At 34.4% G+C, this 24,840-nt stretch overlaps 2 protein-coding genes across 2 annotated transcripts; one reads left to right on the forward strand and one right to left on the reverse strand.

Moving 5' to 3' along the window:
- Positions 1–613: 613 nt before the first annotated feature.
- LOC129883153 (COP1-interacting protein 7) lies at positions 614–11,207 on the forward strand. The gene is made up of 14 exons (XM_055957750.1): positions 614–920; positions 1,148–1,290; positions 2,558–2,737; positions 3,197–3,317; positions 3,397–3,436; positions 3,722–3,774; positions 3,852–3,898; positions 4,767–4,919; positions 5,029–5,246; positions 5,703–7,240; positions 8,142–9,068; positions 9,589–9,976; positions 10,762–10,827; positions 10,916–11,207. The coding sequence occupies exons 2-14, from the start codon at positions 1,232–1,234 to the stop codon at positions 10,966–10,968; spliced, it is 3,843 nt and encodes a 1,280-aa protein (XP_055813725.1). The 5' UTR covers positions 614–920; positions 1,148–1,231; the 3' UTR covers positions 10,969–11,207.
- A 1,135-nt stretch (positions 11,208–12,342) lies between these two features.
- On the reverse strand, positions 12,343–20,907 carry LOC129883717 (putative protein phosphatase 2C-like protein 44). Its single transcript, XM_055958327.1, has 5 exons — positions 20,497–20,907; positions 14,977–15,279; positions 13,225–13,483; positions 12,998–13,122; positions 12,343–12,695 (listed from the first exon to the last, which is right to left on the reverse strand). The coding sequence occupies exons 1-5, from the start codon at positions 20,905–20,907 to the stop codon at positions 12,558–12,560; spliced, it is 1,236 nt and encodes a 411-aa protein (XP_055814302.1). The 3' UTR covers positions 12,343–12,557.
- Positions 20,908–24,840: the final 3,933 nt, after the last annotated feature.

A 24,840-nucleotide genomic window follows, 5' to 3' on the forward strand; every position in this document is an offset into this window, starting at 1 on the left:
TTTGTTTCAATCAAGAAAATATTTTGATTTATTTTAACATTTATCTTAACCAAGACTTCAAATATAATGTACGTATAAGAAAAATGATATATATGTACATAATTCAGGCACGAGCAAGATTGTCTGATATACAATAACAATTACACAATATACTTAGTATAATTCAAGATCATTTTCTTAATAATAGAAATAGATCGTATATAAATATGTCATTTAACTTGATTTTAGATGACATTTATAAATTTCAATTTTAGATATACATAAATAGATATTTAAATTTATAAAAAATTAAATAAATAAATACACATATTTTATATAACATAATACATATAAAACGTTATATAAAATATCGTATAGAACTTAAATTGCGGGATGTTATTATGTATTATGCCTAATAAAAATATGTAAAGCTAAATGTCACACTCCATAAAATAAAGTAGTAGTAATATTTAAAGCTGTCTCAATAAATAAATTAAAACAAAAATTAAGTGCATATAATTGATGTACAACTGCCTCTTTGACTGTCACCACCAAAAAAAAAAAGAGAAAAGAAAAGAGTCTCATTTTCCTAAGCGTAAATTAGCACCACTCACTGTGGTTTTTCACACTGGAGAAAAAACACACACTTCCATTTCAGGGGTATTTTTGTCACTTTAAGCATAAAAGTTCTGTGATCACACCTACTTCATTTTGTCCTCTCATCTTTTAGTGCTCCACTTTTTATACGAAATACCTAAAACACCCTTGATCTTTCTCTTTTTTCACCTCAGACGATAATATCCAACGGGCGAATCTTGTTCTTTTAGATTTTTCTCTCCGGTGGGGCATCCAAAGTTGCTCTCTTTCTTTGGATCCTTCTCATATTGTGTGTTTTTTGAGCTATATTGGGTAATGGGTCAGTGAGTTTTCTGCATGTAAAGGTAGAATCTTGATTTTGTTGAATGACATTTTGATTTGGGTTAGTGTCAATGTATGAAAACAAACCATTAAAGTGAAGTTTCTTTTAATCTTTTTGGTCTATTACAGACCCTTTTGCTCTCTTTCTCTAAAAAAGTGAGCTTTTGTGTTTTTCTTGTGTAAAAGAGGTTTCTTGATGATGAAAACAGTGAGGTTTTACTGATTGGTCATTTGGGTTTGTTTTATTCAGCTTTAGGTTCCTTTGTTTCAAGATTTGGAAGCTCATTTTGAAGATCTAAGAGTTGGTGGTGAAGCAATTGGAGCTGCAAGAATCATGAAGTCGAGTACTCGACTTGACTCAGTTGTTTTTCAGCTCACTCCTACTAGAACTAGGTATAGTTACATGGTTATAACAATAATAATACTGAAAAATGTTGTCTTTATCTGGTTAATATTTCATGTACTGGTGTTTTACAATGATTTGTTGCTTTGTTTATATGGATGTTGATTGATCTCTTTGGGTTATATGATTGATGATGATTATGTTCAACTTGTTGAATATATGATCATATTTTCTGCTTTGAGACTTGTATGTCATGTCAGACAAATGTGAGATTTATAGAATGTTTAGTTTCAGGGCAAACTAAATTTGTCTTGAATTGTTTGCCAGTGTTGGAGCAAAATGGGCCTGATCTAGAAGAATGGATATAGAGGATTCATATAGAAAAATCCAACTAGTCTGAGATTGAAAGTTTAGTTGGTTGTTAATTGACTTATGGTTTTCTGTTTTTTGTCACTGTTAGAGTGGGTTAGAGCCCCACATTGGTTGAGGAATGGACTGGTGGTTTGCTTATATGGACTATGACAATCTCTCCTCTCATGAGCGAGTTTTTGGGGTTGAGTTGAGTCCATGTGTCATATCTTTACTTAGTATTAGAGCCAGGTCTAACGCTGTTTGGACTCTCGGTCAATGCTCCAGGGGGCTTGGGCATGATGGGAGTGGGGGTGGGGGTATTAGAGTGGGTTAGAGTTCACATTGGTTGGGGAATAGCCTGGTGGTTTGCTTATATGGACTTGGGCAATTCTCCCCTTGTGAGCTAGTTCTTGGGGTTGAGTTAGACCCAGGTGTCATATCTTTGCAGTCACGCTTAGAATTAATGGTGTAAAATCCAATTCAACAATCTGGGAATATGTGGTTTTGATGAAAAATATGATGCAGTGAGTCAGTCTTTCATCATTTCCTCAAAGGTGTTTAGAGTTTTTCTGCGTTTTTTCTCTTATTACTAATTGAACGGAAATGGCATTGCTGTCTGATTGTTGAACGTGTCTGAAATCTGGATAGATGTGAATACTGCTCCCAAGTTAGCTACTACTATTGTTTTATCTTTGTTGAGTTTTATGCAAACTGAAAAATCAAGAGCATCTGCAGATGCAATTTATCTCTCTACTTGTCTCTTCGTTATAGGATCCTGGGTGCCAATATTGTGGTTGAATAATAGAATTTCGAGAATTTTGAGTGGCATTGCTGTAGTCATTTGGTTATTGTGCCTTTGGATAGCAAATATGTTGCTGAGTGTAATGTCTTTCCTGGCAAAAGCATTTCTGAAGGACGTAAAGTGGAGCTGCTGAGTTTCTCTGTACTAATCAATTTTTTTTTCAGGTGTGATCTTTTCATTATAGCCAATGACAAGAAAGAGAAAATAGCTTCTGGATTACTTACTCCTTTTCTGGCTCACTTGAGAACTGCTCAGGATCAAATTGCAAAGGGCGGTTACTCCATTTTGCTGGAACCAGATGCTCATGTTGATGTTTCATGGTTTACAAAGGGCACAGTGGAAAGGTTTGTTCAATTTTGTGTTGACATTGTAAGAATTCCAGTTATTGATTTCATGTAATCTTACATGTTTGTAGCTTATTAACTGGGAGTGTTTCCCATGTCTTATGTGCAAAGGGATAAACTTTTTTCATATACATTTCTCACTAAATTGGTTGGAACCTTCGTTAGGGACAGTCCATCCTGTTGCAAACCGATAAAGGAAACTGTTGCCTCTTTTCTGTGTAACCAGCAAGCCAAACCAAAATAACTCTTGTAAGCATTTTTCATAAAAATGTTTAATCTGGAGTGTTCAGGAGTTCAGTCATGATAACTTCACACCCTGTAAGGTTAAGCTGTTTTGGCATGTCCTACAGACACTGAGAAAGATTTAAAAAGAGAATACGAGTGTGATAATGGTATAGAAACATATCAGTCCAGTGTTTTTTAAATATGAATTGGTCCAGTGTTTCTTTCTGTTAACAGGTTTGTCCGCTTTGTGAGCAATCCGGAGATTCTGGAAAGGGTCTACACCGTTGAATCTGAGATCTTGCAGATTGAGGAAGCAATTGCCCTTCAGGGAAATAATGATAGTGGGCAAGGGACAGTAAGTATTTACTTGACCTTCAGAAATTTCATGTGTCATTGATTGTCAATATGTCATTCCAACAATTTTTTTTTAACAGGTTGAATACAAAGAAGCAAAACTATCAGGCAACTTTGCAGGTACTTCTCAAACTTTATGGTCTTAGTTTCTGGGCTAATTTAACTCTTTCCACTTTTTTTTTTTTTCCTTCTATTGCTCATTGATTGATTCCTCCATTTTGCAAGGAAATACTGCTTTTGATATCGATATCTAGGCATTGCAAGTTTGTTACTTATTTTGGTCAATAAATTTTTCTTCTTCTTCCCTCTTCTACCAGCTTAGTAGCAAAGGGCTTTATCCTCCAGTGTTATGTGTAATTGCTAGTTTATGACACAAGGTACTGAAAAACACTGAATTACGGCCAGGTACTAAATCTACAGCGGAGGTCAATGAGGAGAAAGCTATTGTCCTTTACAAGGTGACTGGGCGTGTTATATTCTTTCAAATGTTGCACACATTATGCATTTTCCCTTATCTGGTTTATTTTTCGGGCAGCCGGGGGAACATCAACCTCAAACAGATTCGCAGGAAGAAAATTCAAGGTATGTGAGTGGCAAATCATTTCAGAAGATTTTTGTATTCGTTGAAATTACACTGGGGACTGTGCTCTCATTTCATCCTCGGTGTGGATTAGGATTTGTTGATGATTTATCAAGTAGAAGAATTTTACAGATTCTTTTTTACATCTCTGTTCCTTTTGTCAGTGGCGAATGTAGCCTTAGTGTTACAGGTTCAACCAAACTCATACTTTTGACACGGAACATAGTTACATGTGAAAAACTGTAAAATTTCAACAAATACTTTACTCTAAACCCATAAATTTAAAAGTATAGTGGTTCAGTACTAAGAATAAAGGTTGAACCCATCAAGTTAATATCCTGATCCACCTGTGCGCTTTGTTGGTAGTCATAATGTTAGGAAGTATATCAGTGAAATCCCTACGGTCATATTGAGAAGAACTAGGATATGTTTTGTTGATAAAGTTGAAAGTAGGATCTCTAACCTAGCATAGTTGGTTATTTCTCTTAGTTGTATGTCAACATTCATGATTCTCCACTTTGAATCAAATCCTTGTATGCAGCGCTTTAGTCTGTGCGTATGTCGGCTTGTTTCAATACTGCATATTATCTTGGCGTGTTCAAGCTCATTAGCCTCTAACCTGGGGCAGTCAAAATAAAGGCAGGATTCGCTCATCTTAAATTTCCACTTTTAGTATTGACATAAGTAGTATGTCACCAGCCTATGCTCATGCTTTTGAAGTTTCCTTCAGTTTGTTATTGGTTTCATAGGCCTTAAGGAATCTCCAGAAACTTATATGGTGTTCCTCTGGGCTTGCTACATATATGAAAAGCCAAATTATTCAAGTTTAGTAATAGCTCGAATGGATTTTGATTGATTTTTCTTATCCAGAGTACAGTTTCTGAAGGTCCTGGAGACTCGCAAGTCTGTGCTTCAAAAAGAACAAGGAATGGCATTTGCTCGTGCTGTAGCTGCTGGTTTTGATATTGATCGTATGACACAGATGGTATCATTTTCCGAATCTTTTGGTGCCTCACGCTTAAGGTAAACCAGCAGCAACTTCTACTTCCTAGAAGAATCACAAACAAAAGGTTAATTCAATAAACATCGCAAAATGTGATACTATGATTCTTTATATGTTTTCATGTGGCAGAGATGCATGTGTAAGATTTATGGAACTGTGGAAGAAAAAGCATGAAAATGGACAATGGGTTGAAATTGAAGCTGCAGAAGCAATGGAAAATCAATTAGACATTGCTGCAACGAATGCATCTGGAATTCTGCTCTCTAATATTGCTAATAAGCAGTTTGATTCCAACAGCGAGATGGCTTCTGAGAATTATGTGAAATCAAGCACAGATGGTAATTCAGGTAACGAAACAAATAAAGTTGAAGAGTACCCTTATCATAACTTGCTCATCATATAGGAATCTGGGCGAGGCCATATTTTATTGTCTTCTGGAGGGTTTTAGTAACCTAGCCTAATTTGATAATTCATTCAACTTTAAGCTCTATGGAAAATTACTGGCAAGGGATGGTCAAGATAACCTTGTGCCAGAATCTGTTCTCTGAGCAATTCTAGACACTTTTCTGGAGATTCTTAGAGGGTTTTTCCCTAAAAATTATTGGATGACTTGTGAAATATAATCACATACATTCTTTTATTCATCGAGGTTCTAGTTTTCGTTTCTCTTTCAGTTCTGACCTTGGATATAATCTTATGGTTTATGAGGATTGAGTAGGATGATTTAGGCATGTTATATATTTGTACAACATGTGCCTTCTTGAGAGAGTTGGTAAGTTTTGATATATTCTTTTGCAATATAGGGGAAAGGCCTCCAGTGGATCAACAAAGTCCAAATGGTCAGCAACAATATCAATTTTTGCATCCAATGTTTCCACACTGGCCGATGCATTCTCCTCCCTCTGCCTTACCTGCTTTTCAAGGATATCCCATGCAAGGAGTACCTTACTATCCAGCTTATCCAGGAAATGGACATCTCTATCAACCTCCTTATCCAGGAATGGAAGACTCTCGAACGAGTGTCACTCCACAGAGTAGACAGAAAAGACAGTCTTCGGATAGGAGAGAGAGCAACAGTGATTCAGAGGAGGATGAAGAAATGGACAATGAAGGGTCGTATAGTCAAAGAAAGAAGTCTGGTCGGTCTAGGAAAAATCAATCAGGAAAGGTTGTTATACGTAACATTAATTATATCACTTCTAAAGCAAAGAACTCTAGTGATAGCGAATCAGAAGCAGCTTCTGGTTCGGAAAACGATGCTGATAGTGAAGATCTAGAAGGCAGCAGTCACAATCTGGTGAAGAAAGAAACTTCACGGTCATCAAAATCAAGACGAAGCCGCACTGAAGCAATTTTATATGATGATGGCACTGTTTGTGAGAAGGAAGCTGATGGTGGGCACTGGCTGGCATTTCAAAATTGTTTATTGAAAGGTAATGAAGAAGAAAATCATGCTGACAAAGATGGCATGTTCGCAATGGAGAAAGATGCAAGGAGGAGACCAAAAAATGCCATTACCAATGATCCTTTGGCTATTGGTGCCCAAGACGACATTGAAATGAAGGATAGGTTGAGTGATATGCATACAGTTGGTGCGAAGATGTCTCGCATATCCAGGGGTTCTAATGGTGAAGTTCTACTTTCTAGCAGAGGATATGACAATGGCCAAGGACTTGGTGACCAGATGGACATGCACTTCACTGAGAAAAATGGGAGAAAAGTCATGCGTAGAACTGCAAATGATGAATTTATGTTAAATGGTCGAGATAATCATTCAGGGCCGAGAAATTCATTAGATCCTCTTGCTGTAAATGCATATGAGCATACTAATAAGCTAGACAAAGCTTCCTCACATGATATGACTGATGAGTCTTTTGTAGTACCTTTTAGGTCAATGTCGTTGAATAATGGACCAGAAGGTAGAACTGCCATTAACATGGACTCTGAGCTTCCATCGGCGCATCAAAAATCAGAAAACAGCTCTGCTGGAATTATGAGCTACGAGCCTAATGATTTTAGCTTGATAGCTGAGCGTGGAACAGAAAAAAGGTTGGGTGTCTATGACCCTGCTTTGGACTATGAAATGCAAGTTTGCATTGAAAGTTCTTCTTCAAAGGATAAAAGAAAGAATGGAGTCTCCAATGATGTTAAGGAAGGTGCTAAAAAATCAGAGAAAGATCGCAGGTCAAAAGCTACTGTTGATACTTCGGACAAGAAAAGGAGTGGAGGACCAATAAGAAAAGGAAAAATGTCAAAGTCAAGTCCTTTGGATGATGCACGAGCACGCGCTGAGAGGATAAGATCCTTCAAAGCTGATATCCAGAAGATGAAAAAAGAAAAGGTACACTGACTTAACTTTTTCTTACTTTTCTCCCCTTTCCCACATTACACAATATTAGTGATTTATATAGCTTGATATTGGGGCGGCTCAACATAATTATGGGGGCCTAAAGCGAAATTTCAATTAGAGGTCTAAAATCTAAATATACTTTATATGTATTTATTTTTAAAATGTATCTTCTAGCTTTTTAGATGCAAATTATTACTTGATATTTTTTCATAAATGATTTCTTCGGATTTTTTTTCCAATTATTAGTTTAGGTAAGATTTTACCAATTCAACGTTGAAAAACATCCTTTTACTGAGACAGTCATTATATGTATCGTTAACATAATTTTATAAGTAATAAGTTGAGAAATTTTAGATAAAAATAAAGAGTTATAATCATAGAATTTGATTCAAGAAGGTGATAACTTGGAATACCCCACTTTTAACATACTTCTTGTCATATTGCTTGAAAATCTAAGAAGAAATTAAAAAAAAAAGAAGAGAATTTGCAATTCACTTTGTTCATTACTTTTCAGCTATTAATGCTTATTTTTGATCCGAGTATCACACTATCTTATCAAAGATTTGACTAAAGAAAGTACAAAAGGATAAAATGTAAGAAGGCAAAACAATGTTTTCTTGATTTCTTTTATTTGAAAAGGGGTTAAAGAGAATAAAATAATATAAATTTTTAAAGAATTATACTTTTTATTATAAATAATAATTTTTTTTCTACAAAAATACCAAAATATAATTTATTCTTGGTAAAAATTTGAGGCCCCTGAAAAAATGGGGGCCTAAGGCATATGCCTTATTTGTTAAAGCATAGAGCCGGCACTGTTTCTGGGAAATCGAACCTGTTTATGATATATTCTCTTTAAGAGTTTAATAGGTGGAACTTTAAAATTTTGCAGGAAGAGGCAGACCAAAAGCGCATTGAAGCATTAAAACTGGAAAGGCAAAAGAGAATTGCATCCAGAGGTGGCTCCAGTGCTGGTCACTCTCCAGCACCAACAGCCCAAACAAGAAAATTGCCAGCAAAAAGCTCTCCTGGCACCTTCAGGGGATCTAAGTTCAGTGACTCAGAGCCTGGATCCTCGTCACCATTGCAAAGAACCAAAATAAAGACTTCGTTGGGGTCAAATGATGTGCAAAAGGGCTCTAAAGCCAGCAAATCAACTGATGGAAGCAAATTGGCAGGTAACAAATTGAGTAGATCAGCGTCCTCCTTGTCTGAACCAAAAAAAGAAAACAATGATGTTACACCTGATTCAAAGGCATCCATGGCACGACTAAGAAGATTATCAGAGCCCAAAGCAATCAGCAGCAAGCCTGGTACTTTACGGAAGGCACAAAGTGCTGAGCTCGTATCAAAGCCCAAGCCTCGGAGTGCTGAAGCAGTGTCTAAGACAAAGCGTTCTGATGTACCAGAGAGCAAGAAAATATCTGCCATCATAGACCTTGACAAAAAGAAGGCTGCAACTCTTCCTGAGCTGAAAATTAGAACCACCAAAGAGTCGTCAGATTTACCACAAAACAAACCAGCTGCGGAGAAGATGAATGACAGACCTTCTGTAGCATCCGGAGGCATTGAATCATACAAGAATGATCTAGATGAAAACATTATTGAGAAAACTGTTGTTATGCTTGAGAAGGAGAAGAAGCCCGCTTTGGCTGTTCCTAATTCATCATCAGAGAACTTGGTTGTGGAAGAATCTGACAACATTAGCAGTGTTGAGAAAACTGACTACGCCTCTACACGTGACCCACCGTCACCCTTTGAAGGATTTATCAGAGCTCCTGTTCCTAGCCGACTGCAAGAGCTGTCGAATTCCCATGAGGTAGGGCTACTAGAATTTGGTAAAATTAAGAGCTTGTACTCTTTGATGTTTCCATTTCCACCACGCAATTACTAAAATTTCTTCCAGTTCAGTGACTACTATCTCAGTTGATCATATGGTAATTATAGTAACCATGAGTAGATTATGAAGATAAATGTCCCTGATTTTCTTCATTAAAAATGTTCCCCGATCTAGCAGCCTTGTCTGGAAAACTTAGAATATACACCTAAGCAAGACTTACTAATAAAGGAGAGAAATCATATATTTGCATGTATAGTTGTGCTCGTATGGATATTTGTAATCATTTATCTGCCAGTGGATTTAATTTTATGCTTTTCATGGTTCCCCATGGGGTTATTCTCATTAACATATGTTTAATTGGTAAAAGTTTTAATTTCTGCTTCGCTTGTTTGAGTTCTTATTGAATTAACATTACATGTTCATTCTCAAAAATTAGAAACAGAATTATCTTGAACATATGGAACTGTAGAAATTGAATCTTCCACCTTTATATTTGCAGACAGCGACAAGTTATGCAGATGACACACCCAAGTTTGCAAATATCGGAAGTACTGTTTATCGTGCTCCGTATGCTCGTGTCTCATCTATAGAGGACCCTTGTACCAGAAACTTGGATTTTGTCAAAGCACCCCCGTCGAGCTCAGACATGGGATCAACAGTTAAAGAAATTGCCAAAGCTCATGCACCTGATATTCACACTGTTAGAGTAGATAACAATCCAGAAGCTGCAGAAAGGACTCAAGTGAAGGAATCACCAAAAGGTTTTAAACGCCTCCTGAGGTTTGGAAAGAAGAACCACACCTCTGCAGGAGCAGAATCAAATGGTGCAAGCACGAATAGCAGCAAGCAGGATGACAGTGCCACAAATGCTTCCTTGCCTAGTGAAGGTAACGATCTTTCAAATCTCTTAATTTGATAGCTGTAGTTGTAAACATCGATAACACATTACCTTTTGAAATTATGGAGGACAAGGTCTGGAATAATTTCCTATAAAGATCTTCTTATCCAAAAATAAATAATGGTTTTCTTATAAATCCAAAATGAAGTTTATGACCAGCTATCATTTGCGCCTGCAGCAAGGCAGGGATGGTGTCTTTGCTTGATTTTGGTCTTAGATACCAAATTCTTAATTTTTTTTACTCTTTTTTGGTGCAAACCAAATTCTTAATTAGCGCTGTGTGTTACTTTTTGCCAAATAGGGATCATCAAAATCAGAAACAAGAGGACAAGTAATAAGATATAAAAAGAGAAGAAAACGAGTTTAATCGAGAACTGTTTGTGATTGGACAGGAGTGGTGTAAGGGTAGGGGACTAGTACTGTTGGGTTGTCAGTTGAGATGAATGGGTGAAGCAGTTCTTGGCTGGCATGTCTTTCAGCAGCATGCCCAGTTTTGGGAAGATTTCTTTGATGTGTATGTACTCTAAATGACTCAATGGACAACTATGAGTTAATCCTGAATGTTTAGCTCTAACTCCATCTGCACAATTGAAATTCATGTGTTGAAGTGTGTGACCGTCTCATCTCAAAGCTTAAGCTGTTAGAGAGAGCACACTTTTAACGTACTTTATTATATTCTCAACACGCCGCCTCACGTGTGGAATTCACAATAATTTGTTCTCCCTTGTTGCTCGTCAATATCTGTAAACTGACCTTATACCTTGTCTCTTCCAGTTTTCACTTTGAAGAATTTGATCTCCCAAGATGAAACCCCTACAGCTGGCAATGTTTCTCAGAAGTGTAAGATTTAATGTTTTCTGCAAGATTTACATGTTTATTATTTATATTGATGAATGAGGAACTGAGAGGTGTTTACGCTTGGATACAGCTCGCCTCTCTTTGTTGTCTCCCTTCCGAAGCAAGACTAGTGAAAAAAGGTGACAGCATTATCAAGATTATTCAAGTGCTCCCACGGTTGTAGCTGGAGGTGTGATTTGTCACGACTTTTTATAGACTTCCCAAAACAGTTTTTTTCCCTCAAATTTAGTTACTGTAAAGATGTGTGGTATTAAGATGAGAAATGTATATACCTTCGACTGTATGTCACCTTTCAATGTACTCTACAGTTTGGATTTGATATTGGGTGTTTTGCAGTGAAAATTTTGCAAGTTCCTACTGTATATTTACTGCTTCAAAGTATCAACACTCTACTGGCATTCATTTTGAATTTTCTTTGACCATCCATAGAAAAATGAATTAAACAGTCCCCATTGACTGAGCTCTTGAAAATTTGAGTCTTCAAATTATTATTCGCGAGTGAAATAAAATTCTCTTCAACAAGGCAATTATACTAAAGCTGCTTCATTTTAGTTTCTTTGCATATAAGGGGTGATGAACTGGTTTTCATTGTACAAAGATATGTGGAGCAAGGTGAGAGGTAGTCTCTATGGAGGACAATATACGAGAAGTGAGACTAAGATGGTTCAAACATGTAAAAGGAGGAGCGCGATGTGTCCTAGCAAGGAAGTGTGAGATGTAAGTGTGAGATGTTGGCGGTGATAGGTTTAAGGAAAGCTAAAGGTAGACCAAGGAAGAATTAGGGAGAGGTAATTAGACAGGATAAACACATCTTCAACTCATAGAGGACTTAAATAGGAGAGAGCATGGATGTCGATTATTAGGGTAGATGGTTAGTAGGTAATCGAGCGTTTTCTTTTCTCAGTGGTAGAGTAAGGTTCTAATTTGGAGCACCTATTAATCCCTTCCTAGTATTATTATTATTATACTAGCATTTTCCCATCCTTCAATTTTATTACTATTGTTGTTTCTTTTTTGTTTTGTTATATTTGCTACTTTTAGCTGTCAATATATTTTTTTCTTTAATATTTCCATCATAGCTTTTGTCTCTTGCATTTATTTCAAATATGCTTGGAAAAATCTTTTTCTTGAGCCGAGAGTCTATTAGTAACACAACCTATTTACCCCACATACATCTTATCATCTTCAGATCCCACTTGTATATGTTATTGTTGTTTGACCTTATGCTTCAAGGTGTTTAAGGCCAAAAGCATATTGGAAAGGATTAAAGTGGAAAAAAAATATACTACAACAACTACTTACATTCCGATTGACTATATGAATCTTCACTGCCCATATCTTAAGTCTGTTTCGTAAGAGAAGCGAAAAGAGTAAGTTAACAGAGGATATCTAGAGTGCATCATCTAGTAAAATATGATAAACAGAATAATTGGAGTGAGAAAAAGAAGAAGAGAAAAGTAATAATCCAGAAATTCTTGTTTCTTGACATTGCCAAAACTAGTTCTGAGATCCTAGCTTGAGCTTACAGAAGTATTGCTTGAAAAAGCAAACTTAATATGCTAAAAATATATTACTCCTAATATGTATTTGGATAACTTCCCGGTTCTGTAAATGGGAAGGATCACTCATTACAGAGTATGTATAGTTGAAAGGTGTAGTTTCTTTCATTCAGAAATGCTAGTAAGTTCTACACAACCTTTCTCATTTCTGCATCACTCAAACCTAATGATAAGGCAAGAAACATTGCTCTTGCTCATTCTATTTATAGCCTCTTTGGCTAAGCATTCAGCAGCTTCTTGTGGATCTTCCAAATGCCTGATCAGGTTCACTGCTTCTTGCTGCTTCATTACCTGTCAAAAAGTTTCACAATCAGAAATCAACAGTTGCCACAAAGGTTTGTCTCTTTCATTTCGAGTGAAAGATCAAAAACACACCTAAGGTATTTCCTTTTTTCGAGTTTCAAACCTGAACTATCAGGTGTGTGAGTTTCCATCGTTCAGGTAGGAAAAGCGAACAATTGATAGTTGATGTGTGTTTTGATAATAGTTGGTGATAGTTCAGGTATAAATCTTGAAAAAACAGGAAACTTTAGGTGTGTTTTTGACAATTAATTCTTCTTTTCTTTGGGTTTAATGTTGGATTTTGAACTTACCTCCCATATGCCAGGACTTGCTAGGATAACAAATTCAGTATCGCGATCAATTCTTTCAGAACCAACAAGAACTTCCGACCTTTTAGAAGGCTTATCAACTCCAGCTTTAGATAAGCGTTTGACACCTGATACGAACCAAAAAACAATAAACTCAGCTATAGTTCTTTCTACATCAAAAGGAAATTTCACAAGGAGGTAAAAAAGGATGATATATTATTATGTCATACCTGGGAAGAGCTTATGAGACCAATGTGGCTTTGTTGTTTGCTGTTGCCTTCTGTTAATTTCAAAAGCTTCGCCGTCTCTGCATACTACAGCTTTGTATTCGCCCATGTTTGCGAGTACTAGCCTCTCTCCGTTGATGACTAATGCAGAAGCTGAACCCATTTTCCAGGTGCTTTCTAGTTTCTCTGTTTCCCTGACCTTAGCTTTTGCATGAACATGTGCCTTTTTCAATGTTTCTTTGCTATTCTTCTTCATCTGTGACTGTAAGAAAATAGGCACACAAAATGAGCTAAGCACCTCTAACTAATTTTCCATATTATACGCTTACAACAACAATAACATACCCAGTGTAATCCATAAGTGGGGTCTGGGGAGAGTAGTGTATACAAATACCTTAGCCCTACCTTGGGAGGTAGAGAGGTTGTTTCCGATAGACTCTCGACTCAAGGAAAAACATATCAAAGCATATACTATAGAAAGCATGACAAAAGCAAAGCATGATGGGAAATAACAACTACAATAAAATAGTGCGATAGTTAAATCAAAATGACCTCTCATACGTGATCATATTGATTATCATTGAGGGCTTTTTAAAAATTTTCAATGCAACTAACTCACACACATAACATAGGAGCTTACGGCTCCATTCTTCTTGTCCTTTAAATTAAGCAGATGGAAGTATTAAATATAGATTGATAAGGAGTAGGCGAGTGAGTTTGGCCAAATACAACATTCACAATAAGGAGCTGGGGAGTGAGTAAGCCCGGCTAAATACAATATACACGATAAGGAGTACGTGAGTGAGTGAGTCTGGCCAAATACGATATTATACGAGTGAGACCTGCACTATGAGCAAGCTATGCGAAAAATGCTTCTTTTTCCAGCTTCAAAACTTTGTAAAAGATAATCAATTTTGTGTGTGTCTACATATACATATTGTTGTAAATATATACCAACCTAGGTTGCACAGACTTTTAAATGTGTAACATCTTTGTGACATACAGATGAAAATTTTGACTCAAGCTTAAACAGATAAAAACAATTTGAGAAGAAAGATTTATGGGATTAAATAAACCCATCTTTATGTGTAAACCTTGATTCAACTTTTTTTTTTTTTGAGATAAAAAGTGATGTCTGGCCAGCTTTCTCGCACCTCGACTAATTCCACGGGATATCTGCCACCAGGTGCGGAACCAACTTGGGCCTATGAGGTTCATTCGAACCCCCTTAGATGTAAAATTATTACACCATTTATACATGGTTAAAATTAGTTTATATATGTTGAACGTCCTTCGTCTAGTTCGTGTGTTTACTTCTTTTGAACCCCATTAGTAAAAATTCTTACTCTGCCACAACCTGCCACCTCCCACCAACAATAGGTACCAAATAATTTTGTCCACCAAGACTAAACAAATGAGAAGAAATCACCTAGTGCTTTTTTGTCTCTACTGAAATTTAAACCCAAAACCTCATAATTCTTAACCCATTTATTGATCATTAGGCCAGATCAATTCAACTTTTAATCAGATAAAGAAATTATTGTGCAAGCAGCAGTATGACAAACACAAGATGACAAAACAAAACAACACAAGAAAAAGGTGAAGGTAGGAATCCTAAAGAACATATTATTTCCATGCTTCTTTTACCTAAATGACAAAATAAGCAACGATTGCATCTATGTTAAATTGTAAAGTAACAAAACACAAGAAAATGGTGAAAAATAGTATGTTATTTTCATGTTCTTTGTTAATTACCTCGTTAAGATTGTTGTCAAACAAATGAGTCTGCAGGTACTTGGTAACTCCGCTCCCAATTCTTGTGTCGAAAACACCATAAAACCACCACTCTTGTTCTTCCACTTGTTCCCTTTGAACCACCACTTTATCACACTCTACCTTGTTACTTTGAGGCGTTTGTGGCCGTGATCCGCCGCGTCTTTCCTCCGCCACATAGTATCCATGAGTTATTGGCATCATCCATGAAAGTCTTTTTCCATTTCCAGATCCTTTCTTCTTGTTTCCTCCTCCTTTGCCAAGAAATTTTTTCAGACGAAGTTTCTATAAAAAAAACAGACTTAGAAATTGAAAAATGTTGCATGGTTACATGACAAACGCCTTACCGAGTCAAGATTCAAAATTATGAAAAAAGCTAAGGAAATTCAACATCTACTTTATATACGTAAAAATAACAAATGAACTCCTTCTGATACCCTAGCTCGTGGATGCACCTATAGCCATGTGATTTCTGCCTAGTACTCTGAATTGTAACATATAACAATAATTTCAAACCATTATTAAAACCTTGATAGATTTATGCTAGCTTAGAACTTTATAAGGAATTTTAAAAATTAAAAATTAGGGTAATTGAGTGCATTTTACGTAAAACAATTAAAGAAAAATCAAATTTTCCATAGATTTCATTTTGTTTTTGCTTCAAAAAGTTATTGATAAATGATAATTAAAGTATAAGAGATTAAACAAAATGCCTATAGATTAACAAAAAAAAAAAAGAAGAAGCATATATACCTTGGCTACCTTGAGTTGAAAATCCTTAAAGCCCATGTTTTCACCTTTCAATTTTATTATTGATATGAGGCACTGGACTTTGGTTTTTGATGATGTTAAAGAGATTTTATATAAACTACAAGATTTTGACAATATAAAATGTTTAGAGAGAGACAAAATTTGTTTTTGGGAATAGAAATTTATTCTGTTTTGTCTTGTTTAAATATAATGGTGTTATATCTAGAAAGTTTTAAGACTTATAAATGCAATTTACTAAATATCAAATGATAATAATAGAAGAATGAAAGATGATTTTTTAAAGATAGAAAATAAATCTTTACCACATTTAAAAGTTAAAAAAAATTGGGGTAAAAAGATGTTCTTTTATATTAAAATAGTTTAAGATTAAACTAATGACTATATCTATACTAAGCATGAGATGTTAACCTGAAAAAGAGGGTGAATAAATTATTGGAGCCAGTCACTTTTTTTTATTTTTATTTTTAATTTTTTTTGTATTAGCAATAAATAAAAATTAAATTCGTGCACATTATCTTAAATACTACATTATCTTAAGCCATGAGAGATGGAATCAATAGTTTACTTTAAAAGTAAAAAAGGAAAAAAAATGTTTGATATAGTCATGTTAACAAAAGGAATTTAAGCAACTATTTGTTTTTATCAATTTAATTGATATGTAGGTAATCGATTCACGTGATATTAGCTGAATTTTCTTAAGGGGATAGGTTCGCAAAGGTAGGAATGAATACCTCTTGGAAATTAAACTATGATCTTAAAAATGAGTAATTATTTTGATCATTTTATGGATCAAATTGTCATTTCTTAAATAGAATGTTATATAAAGACAAAACCTCAAATCAATCGTACGAGGAGAAAACATCTTATACTTCTGGAGGCATAGTAATCTTTATTTTAAACATATTCTGGGTGGATGGATAGTGGACTCCTCATTCATTAGATTGAGAAGATCACTAAAATTTCGCCATTTGCTGTTGAATTTAATCAAATTCCAAGTGCGACTTAGGAGACACATAGATGGATCAAGGATTAAACTAGCAGATGCAATCTAAGAGCATCACCACTTTCTTCATCTTAGATTTTATCGACTATTTCGTTTCAAATGCTGCAGAAAAGGAAGAAATAATAATTGAATTTCACTTAGTTACCAGCATTTACATCATCGGCAAAATTTAAGGTCAAAAGTAAAAAGTAACGGATGATAAGTACAAATACTATATGTACTAATTTTTGTTTATTCATGCATTACTGTATGAATTTGGGATGATAAAATAATATTTCACTTGTTTCAATTTATTTGTCTAGTTTTGATTTTTTATAAAATTTTTAAAAAAATAAAGAATGCTTTTATATTTATAAGAGTAATTTCTATAATTGTAAGAAAGATGAAATTACAATCTAGACTTTCTATTGCAGGGAGAATGATAACACACTGAAAAGAAAGTAATAGGTACGTAATTTAATATGACTGACTATACCATGAATGTTATATGACACATTCACAAATAAAATCTAAAAAAATTAATTATTTTTCTATTTAAAGAATTATATTGTTCTTTTCAATAAATTTCCAAAACAATAATTTATATAACATTTATCATATTTTGTTTCTCTTTTTCTTTTGCCTTTTCTAGCTAAGAGTTTAATTAGTATTGTGATTTATTACATAAATGAACTTTAATTTAGAGATAAAAACAAAATTTAAAATTAAATATCATAACAATATTATTATGGTCAATCTTTTATTTTCCTTCTGTAAAAAGAAAATTGTAATCTTGAAGTTAAGTTACAGACTATTTAATTTTGTAACACTGAATTGATTTTACATCTTAGAACTAGATTAAATACAATAATAGAATTATAGTAATTCTTTTATTTTCCTTCCGAAAGAGGAAATATTTAGTCAAACTTTTTCGTGAGTTTCATAGTTCAACTATCAGTTATTCTCTTTACCTACCTAAACTATCACTTCCTTTGTAATAAAACACACCTTGATAATTAGTTACTGATGCGTCTTGTTCACGCTCCATATTAGTTTGTTTTTTTAAAAAAAAAAAAAAGAGTGTCAAATGACACTTCACGTGGCTAATTTTATCCACCTAATCTAATTGTGATTTTTATTAGTAATTTTAATTAATCACCCTTTATGTCCCAATTTATATGACAGAGTTTGGATTTTGAGAGTCAAACAAGAAAAAATTTGACCGCAGTTTATTGGTATACTATTAAATATTTTAAATTGTTAATTTTTATGATGTATAATATTTTTTATGTAGTTTCTAAATATGTACATATTATTTCAAAAATCTTAAAGATTGTATGTTTGAATATACGGTCAAAATAAAAAGGTTTGACTCTCGAAATTCAAACTATGACATATAAATAGGGATAGAGGTAGTGATGATTTTAATTAAATGAGTAAAGTTTAAGAGAGATTAAAAAAATATTAAAATTAGGATTCTAAAATCAAAACTAAATAGATACTTCAATTTCAGTGTGATTTATTTGGTAATTTTTTTTTTAAGGTTTTATAAAATTTTAGAATTGTGTAAAGTTTTAGGGTCATTGTGAAGTTGTACTAAATTCTGAAGTTCATTGTGGAGTTGTGTTAAATTTTAATATTGTATAAAATTCTTGGGTTCATGGAGTAATGGGAAAGGAGAAAGGGAAAGAAAGTAATCAAGTATGAGAAATGACGGGGAAATGAAGGGAAAGAAAAGAAGGATTAAAAGAAAAATAGCAAAACATTTTTTAAAAATAAACTAAAATTAGTCAACTCAATTTAGGAACCAAAAAAAAGTTATTGGTTTATCGATAATGAGTTATTGATTTAGCGGTTTTGATAACGGTTTTGACTTTTTTTAATTATTGAGTTATCGGTTCTTAATGATTTGAGGTTTTTTCTTAATGGTTTAACTGATAATGCGATAGTAAATTCAATAATTATATTTATACCATTTAGTATATATAAAGTCCTTCACTTTATACATTTAATTTTGACTGTCTCAAAGTCTCAATTATTCTACAATGTGATAGTATTTGCTTTTGAGCAAGACGCAATTTGTCAACTCATGTGCATAGTTCATATGGTCGTCACCTTGTTTCGAAGTGATTGTCAATAACTTTTTGTGTGTGTCAAATCTTAACGATTAAATCGATAATCGAACCAATAACAATCAATAATCTATAAATCAATAACCGATAAATTAATATTTTAATGGTTCTATAACGGTTTAGCATATCTACCAATCGATGATCGATAAGTCAAACCGATAAATTTCAAAATTGAATAGAACCGACCGATACACAACCGTAGTCAATATGGATTGGTTAAGTACATCGAGGCTAGTCCATATGGAGTTTGAAATTTGACGGGTCAAGTCGGGCTGATCCATCATTTTGATGGGCCTTAAAATAACATGCCCAATCCATCACTATGTAGACTGCGGCGCGCATTAGCCCATCTCACTTTATTAAAAGATATATTTTTATAACTTTTTAAATTTCAAATTTTAATTTGAAAATACTAACATAAATATTTACAAGATAATATTACATGTGTTACTACTTGGTAAACAAGTGTCAAATTCATAAACAAAAAAAACCTAATAATACTTGTTAAATTTAACTTCAAGTAAAGATTTAATTGCAACTAACACCCTTTAAATTTCATATTACAGATGCTTGTAAATTGTCTGGAAATATTCCAACGACAAAAATGATGTGGAGCGGGGCAATTATATTGTGAAAAATTGATAATATGGTTGCCCCGTTTAACTGAATAAAAATTAATAGTAATTAATAAACATTAATTGTTGAAAATTATTTTAAGTACTAAAGTTGATATTATAAATAAATAATTGTATATTAGGAGAACAGTGTTTTTATTGATAATAGACTGTGTTTGGTGATGAAGTGACGATCTAATACATTTAGGAAAAATTACCTAATTACAATCATTTCTATCATATATACTAATTCCCCTTAGAGTTTGAAAAAATTAAATATTGTCTCACTAATCAATAATTTCATTTCAAATTTCAAGTCGAATACATCTAGTTATATGCATTTTGCTACTGAATCACTTTGAAATACATATATATTCATAGGGAGTTACTAGAGAGCAAACAAGCGTGTGAGATAAAAGGAAAGTAAGTGAGAGAGTCTATATATTTCACATACATGTAAATCATACTAAATACATGTACTAGAATATCCATGCGGTGGAGTAACTATATATAAGTCAATCCTGTTCAATCAAACTACAAATTTTATTTTAGTTATGATTATATCAAGTACCATTTAATGACATTCCAGTGGCTTCTATTTAATAAACAGTAATTTATCTATTTTAGAAAAAAATGTTATGTGATACATAAAATTCTGAAGTTAATGGTACCAATATATATAACATTAAATTTTAGTTTATAATGATAACACAAAAGAAAATCAATGACTCCAAGGAATGCCATATAAAATTTCTAAGGGGAATACAATTTTATAAATAAGCATAAACCTTAAACAAAAATATAATTTACGATCAACAAAAAGGATGCAAATGCTTTAGGCATAGATACTCTTGGCCTTAAAGCTTTAAGCGTAGATCCACCTCAGTAGTTTCCTTATCACAAATGAGCCAATGTTTGAATTTCAACTATACTTTATATGTGGTCCTTCAAATTCAGGAGGGGTTTCATTTAGGTCAATAACTATTGAATTTAAACCTCGTACATTGGTCCTTCTTATCGGTTGAAGCATTTGTTGCAACTGGTTTGCTTGCATGCTTATGTAATTATCATTTCCTCCAACTGTGAGAGGACAATATGATTGTGGTGGTGGTAGTAGTAGTTGTCGATTTGTATGCACATCTCTGCCATCGTTGTTACCTCTAATAAAGCGGGCATCATATGACAATGATGCCATCAGCATCGATAGAAGCAGTGATACCTGTTGGTTTACAAACACACTTGTATCACTAAAGTTACCTCTAACCCAGGGACGAAATGACGGTGATGGTGATGGTGATGATGATTGTGAATTAGCTCTTTTGTTTCTCATGGTTCTTACATGTTGGACTGATTCTGAAGGTCTTGGTAATGGTTCACTTAGGTTGTTTGAACTTTCTACAACGTCTATCTCCATTTCGTCGATCGGATGAGATTCAATATGAATCATGAATTCTTGATAGCCAAGAAGAGCTCCCTTACATAAAGGACATTCGATCAGTTCTAGATGAGTCGATATTCTGAAAAACAAAAAATTGAAAAGGAAGTAACATAAAAAATGTTAATATTTATTGTCAAACAACATAAATTTTTTACCTAAAAAGAGGACAACTTCACTATCTTATTTTTCCAGCACTTCACCTATCTTATGGGGACTATATAAAGAATTTATAGGCCAGAGGCTCACCTTCAGTCTAGCAGATTTCACATCTTTTGTATGATAAGTTAATTTGTTCCTTATTAGAGATTTGTCCTATTGTTCTTATATTCTCCAATTTATATATATTAGTTACTTTGTTAAAGTGAAAATGATATTGCTATAGCAATTAGTTGTACCTTTTATTTTTTATTTTTCCAAAGATGTATCTTCCAATCTATATGAATTTCGAATAAGATTATCACAATAGTTTCATAGTAAATACTTATGGCCATTCACTTAATACTCCTCCAATAAGAGATATTTTGAAGATTGAAGCAATATTGCAAGCTTTTTAATTCTTGAAAATGTACCTACCAAAATAAACGAAATTGTATGCTAAGTAAGCCGAACACTCCTTCTCTACCATCCTCCTTGCTCTAAAAAATAATATCACCTTCTTAGGTACATGGTTAATTGTACCCTCTACACCAAACTAGGAATACCAGGCATAATCAAAGTAACCGTCTTGGCATAACAACCCAAAATCATATGATAAGGAGATAACCAATTCATGCCCAAAATCACATCAAAATCCATCATATCAAGAATGATAAAATCCACCCATGTATCATCCCCAATTAACAAGGTCACAACACTAGTTCGATACACTTCTAATAAATCCGATACATGAGTAGAAATGTGTATAGGTACTACCAAGGAATCACATATCATATTTAGGTGCGTAGCAAAATAGGCAAACACGTAAGAATAAATAGATCCTCGATCATAAAAAACAAAAGTCTTGTCAATAGAAAATCGAAATAGTACATATGTGATAACCACATCTGAAGCCTCAACCTCTTTTCTACTTAGAAAAGCCTAACAATAGTCACATCCACCCCGAACTTTGTCTATCCATGATCACCTTCACGATCTATCTAAGCTCCACCCCTTAAAATTCGGGAACCACCTTTACCACTCTTTGTACCTCCTATAGCTGGTGGTGTTGGTGGCCTCACCCTGAGAACCCTGATGTGTCCTTCATTGCTTACGCCTAGGACACATTTTAGCAAAACAACCGAATTCTCCACACTCAAAGCATCCAATGCTAGTCATAGGCTGATGAGATGGCTCGAGTGAACTAGAGAGTCCACTATGATTTGAGAATCCAAAATGAGAATTTCGAGATACCTGCCCAACACTTTGACTGCTATACCGAAATAACCACTGTCGAAGGTCTGTAATGCCTCATGAACGGACTTTCTGGTTTGGTAATGATGACCTTTAACTAAAAATCCTTGCCCCAAGATGATGTATCGCTGAAAGTACCATACCTACGAACCATTTATCGTCACCTCTATAAACCTGACAATGAATCTGCTCAGTGTTCTTTGCCCTGTCAATCACCTGCTAGAAAGAAGCTCCAATATTCACCAACTGCTCTGTAACCAAATGGAGGGGAGTACTCAACCCTTTCACGAACCTCCTAAGCCATTCCTCCCCCATAGGTAGAATTATTACTGCATGGTGATCTAAGGTATATATGAAGCGTGGTCTCATACTCAACAACTGATATATGCGGTGCTCGAGACCCACAAGTTGACATATATCTATATTTGTTTTTAAAAAAAAACTCTTATTTCTATCCAAATCTGTGTAGCTAAGAGCCCGGGCAACCAATTGAGCATCTATCCACCAAGCAAATCCATCATTTGTTATTAAATCAATATTTCACAAGGCATAACATCAAATACTAGATAAAGGTGAATATTATGACAATCGAATAAAGTTTAAAAGAACATCATATATCGAATCCTATATCCAAACTAGTGTCATAGAGCATCTATTATATATGACTATAAAAAAAAGTAAGGGTAAATCATACGTAAAGAAAGGTGACATAAAATGGCATTAGCTCTACATGAGAAGTTGACGATTCAACTTGAGAGATGAAACAACTTAGGAATCAATTTAGCATTCCCACTAAGAATTTGTACAATGTGTTAAGTGGTGAATCATAATGATTAAGTATGCATCAACGACCTTTATTTATAATTCGGGGATAAGTCGTTCATAAAAAGATGAATGCACAAGTAATTTATCATATATATATATAAGACATAATACATAAATATGACCCTTAACTTGACTTCAACTGACAACTATGATCTCTAACTTTACTAATGCACAAGTAGACAATTTAACGATTCAAAACTTGAACAAATAGACACATTCGTCCTCCATGGCATTCTACAGACAATTTTGTGTAATACGTGCGTCCTACGTGTATTGTGCCACGTAAGATATGTGTGTCTACTTGTTCAATTTTATACAAGTTTAAGTGGCTACTTGTGCACACCCAAAGTTGGCTACTTGTCCAGTGGCGCCCGACGCCACTATAGCGCCAAAAACTAGCCTCAGTAGTTTGGTCCTCGGCGCGACGCGCCACTATTAGGTGTGCAGGGTTTTAAGCCCATTTTGGCTTGGCGCTGCAGTGGCGCGGCGCGCCAGAAGGGTTTTAGCCCATTTTCCAGATTTTTTAGGAAGGGCAAATTGGACATTTTCCCTAAACTTATATACACTGACTTGGTCACGTTTTGGATGATATTTTCAGTCCCTTCCCTAAACCCTAGACTCCACCCTCTTCTCTCTCAATTAATCCCCAACAAAAATCCTCTCAAACTCAAGGATTCAAGCTTTCCATTGAAGACCTAACATCAAGGTTCTTTCTAAATCTTCACCAAGGTATGTAAGGCTACTAAAAGCATGTGTTGAATCCACCCATGTGCCCTACATCTTCTTTGAGATTTAATGTCCATAAGAAATGAGCTTCTTGATAGATTTATGTCCAAATAAGTCTTTTTCATCCATTAACTTAATTTTTGTTATGTTGATGTTGTTGAGTCAAGAAATTGATAAATGCTTCATGTTGGTATGAGTTGATTGATATGAGTGGTTAAACATATTTTGTTGATTTTCTTAAATATGTTGATTATTTTAAATATGTTAATTTTCTTAAATATGTTGATTATCTTAAATTGTTGATTTAGAATCTTGGAGTCTTGATGAGTCCCGAAAAGATTTGTTAAATGAATGGAGAAATGATTGGATAGGATTACATGTTGTCATAAATGCATATCTAAACTACTCTTGAAAGATGTGATTGGGATTGATCGGATAATATGATTGGAAGAGGTTTGATTGTGATAGAATTGATGAACTGACAAGGTTCCAAATGAGACTTTTCGATATGATTAGATTGAGTTGATTGGATGGAGTTTTATGAGCATTGAGTCTTGGGAGGAGTATCGAGCACCGAATTGGGTAAGAGTAAGTAATAACTCGAATTCAATAACTACGTCGCCAAACGTAGGAGGGGATTGGACCGTTAAAGTCGGATGTTTCCCAAATTATTGTCCTGACATGATAGGACTTGGTTGGTTATGGATACATGATTGGTTGATTCGTTTATACCCTGACAAGGTATGAACGGATGTGGCAACAACGTCAGCTTGTTGTACTATCACTGGCTCATAAGTGATGGTTGTCGGATAAGAGAAACTCCCATATAGGTCTTGATAATACTCTGAGTCGGATTGGGTTGAATTGTATGTGATTGGTTTCGTCTAAACCATATTCTTGTTTATACTTAGGACACTTGATTGAGTTGTTCTTTCCCCTGAGTTGAGATTCCGAGTTGATTTGATTCTT

Source organism: Solanum dulcamara, chromosome 3 (assembly GCF_947179165.1).
Source record: "Solanum dulcamara chromosome 3, daSolDulc1.2, whole genome shotgun sequence".
In the NCBI taxonomy this organism is placed as follows: Eukaryota; Viridiplantae; Streptophyta; class Magnoliopsida; order Solanales; family Solanaceae; genus Solanum; species Solanum dulcamara.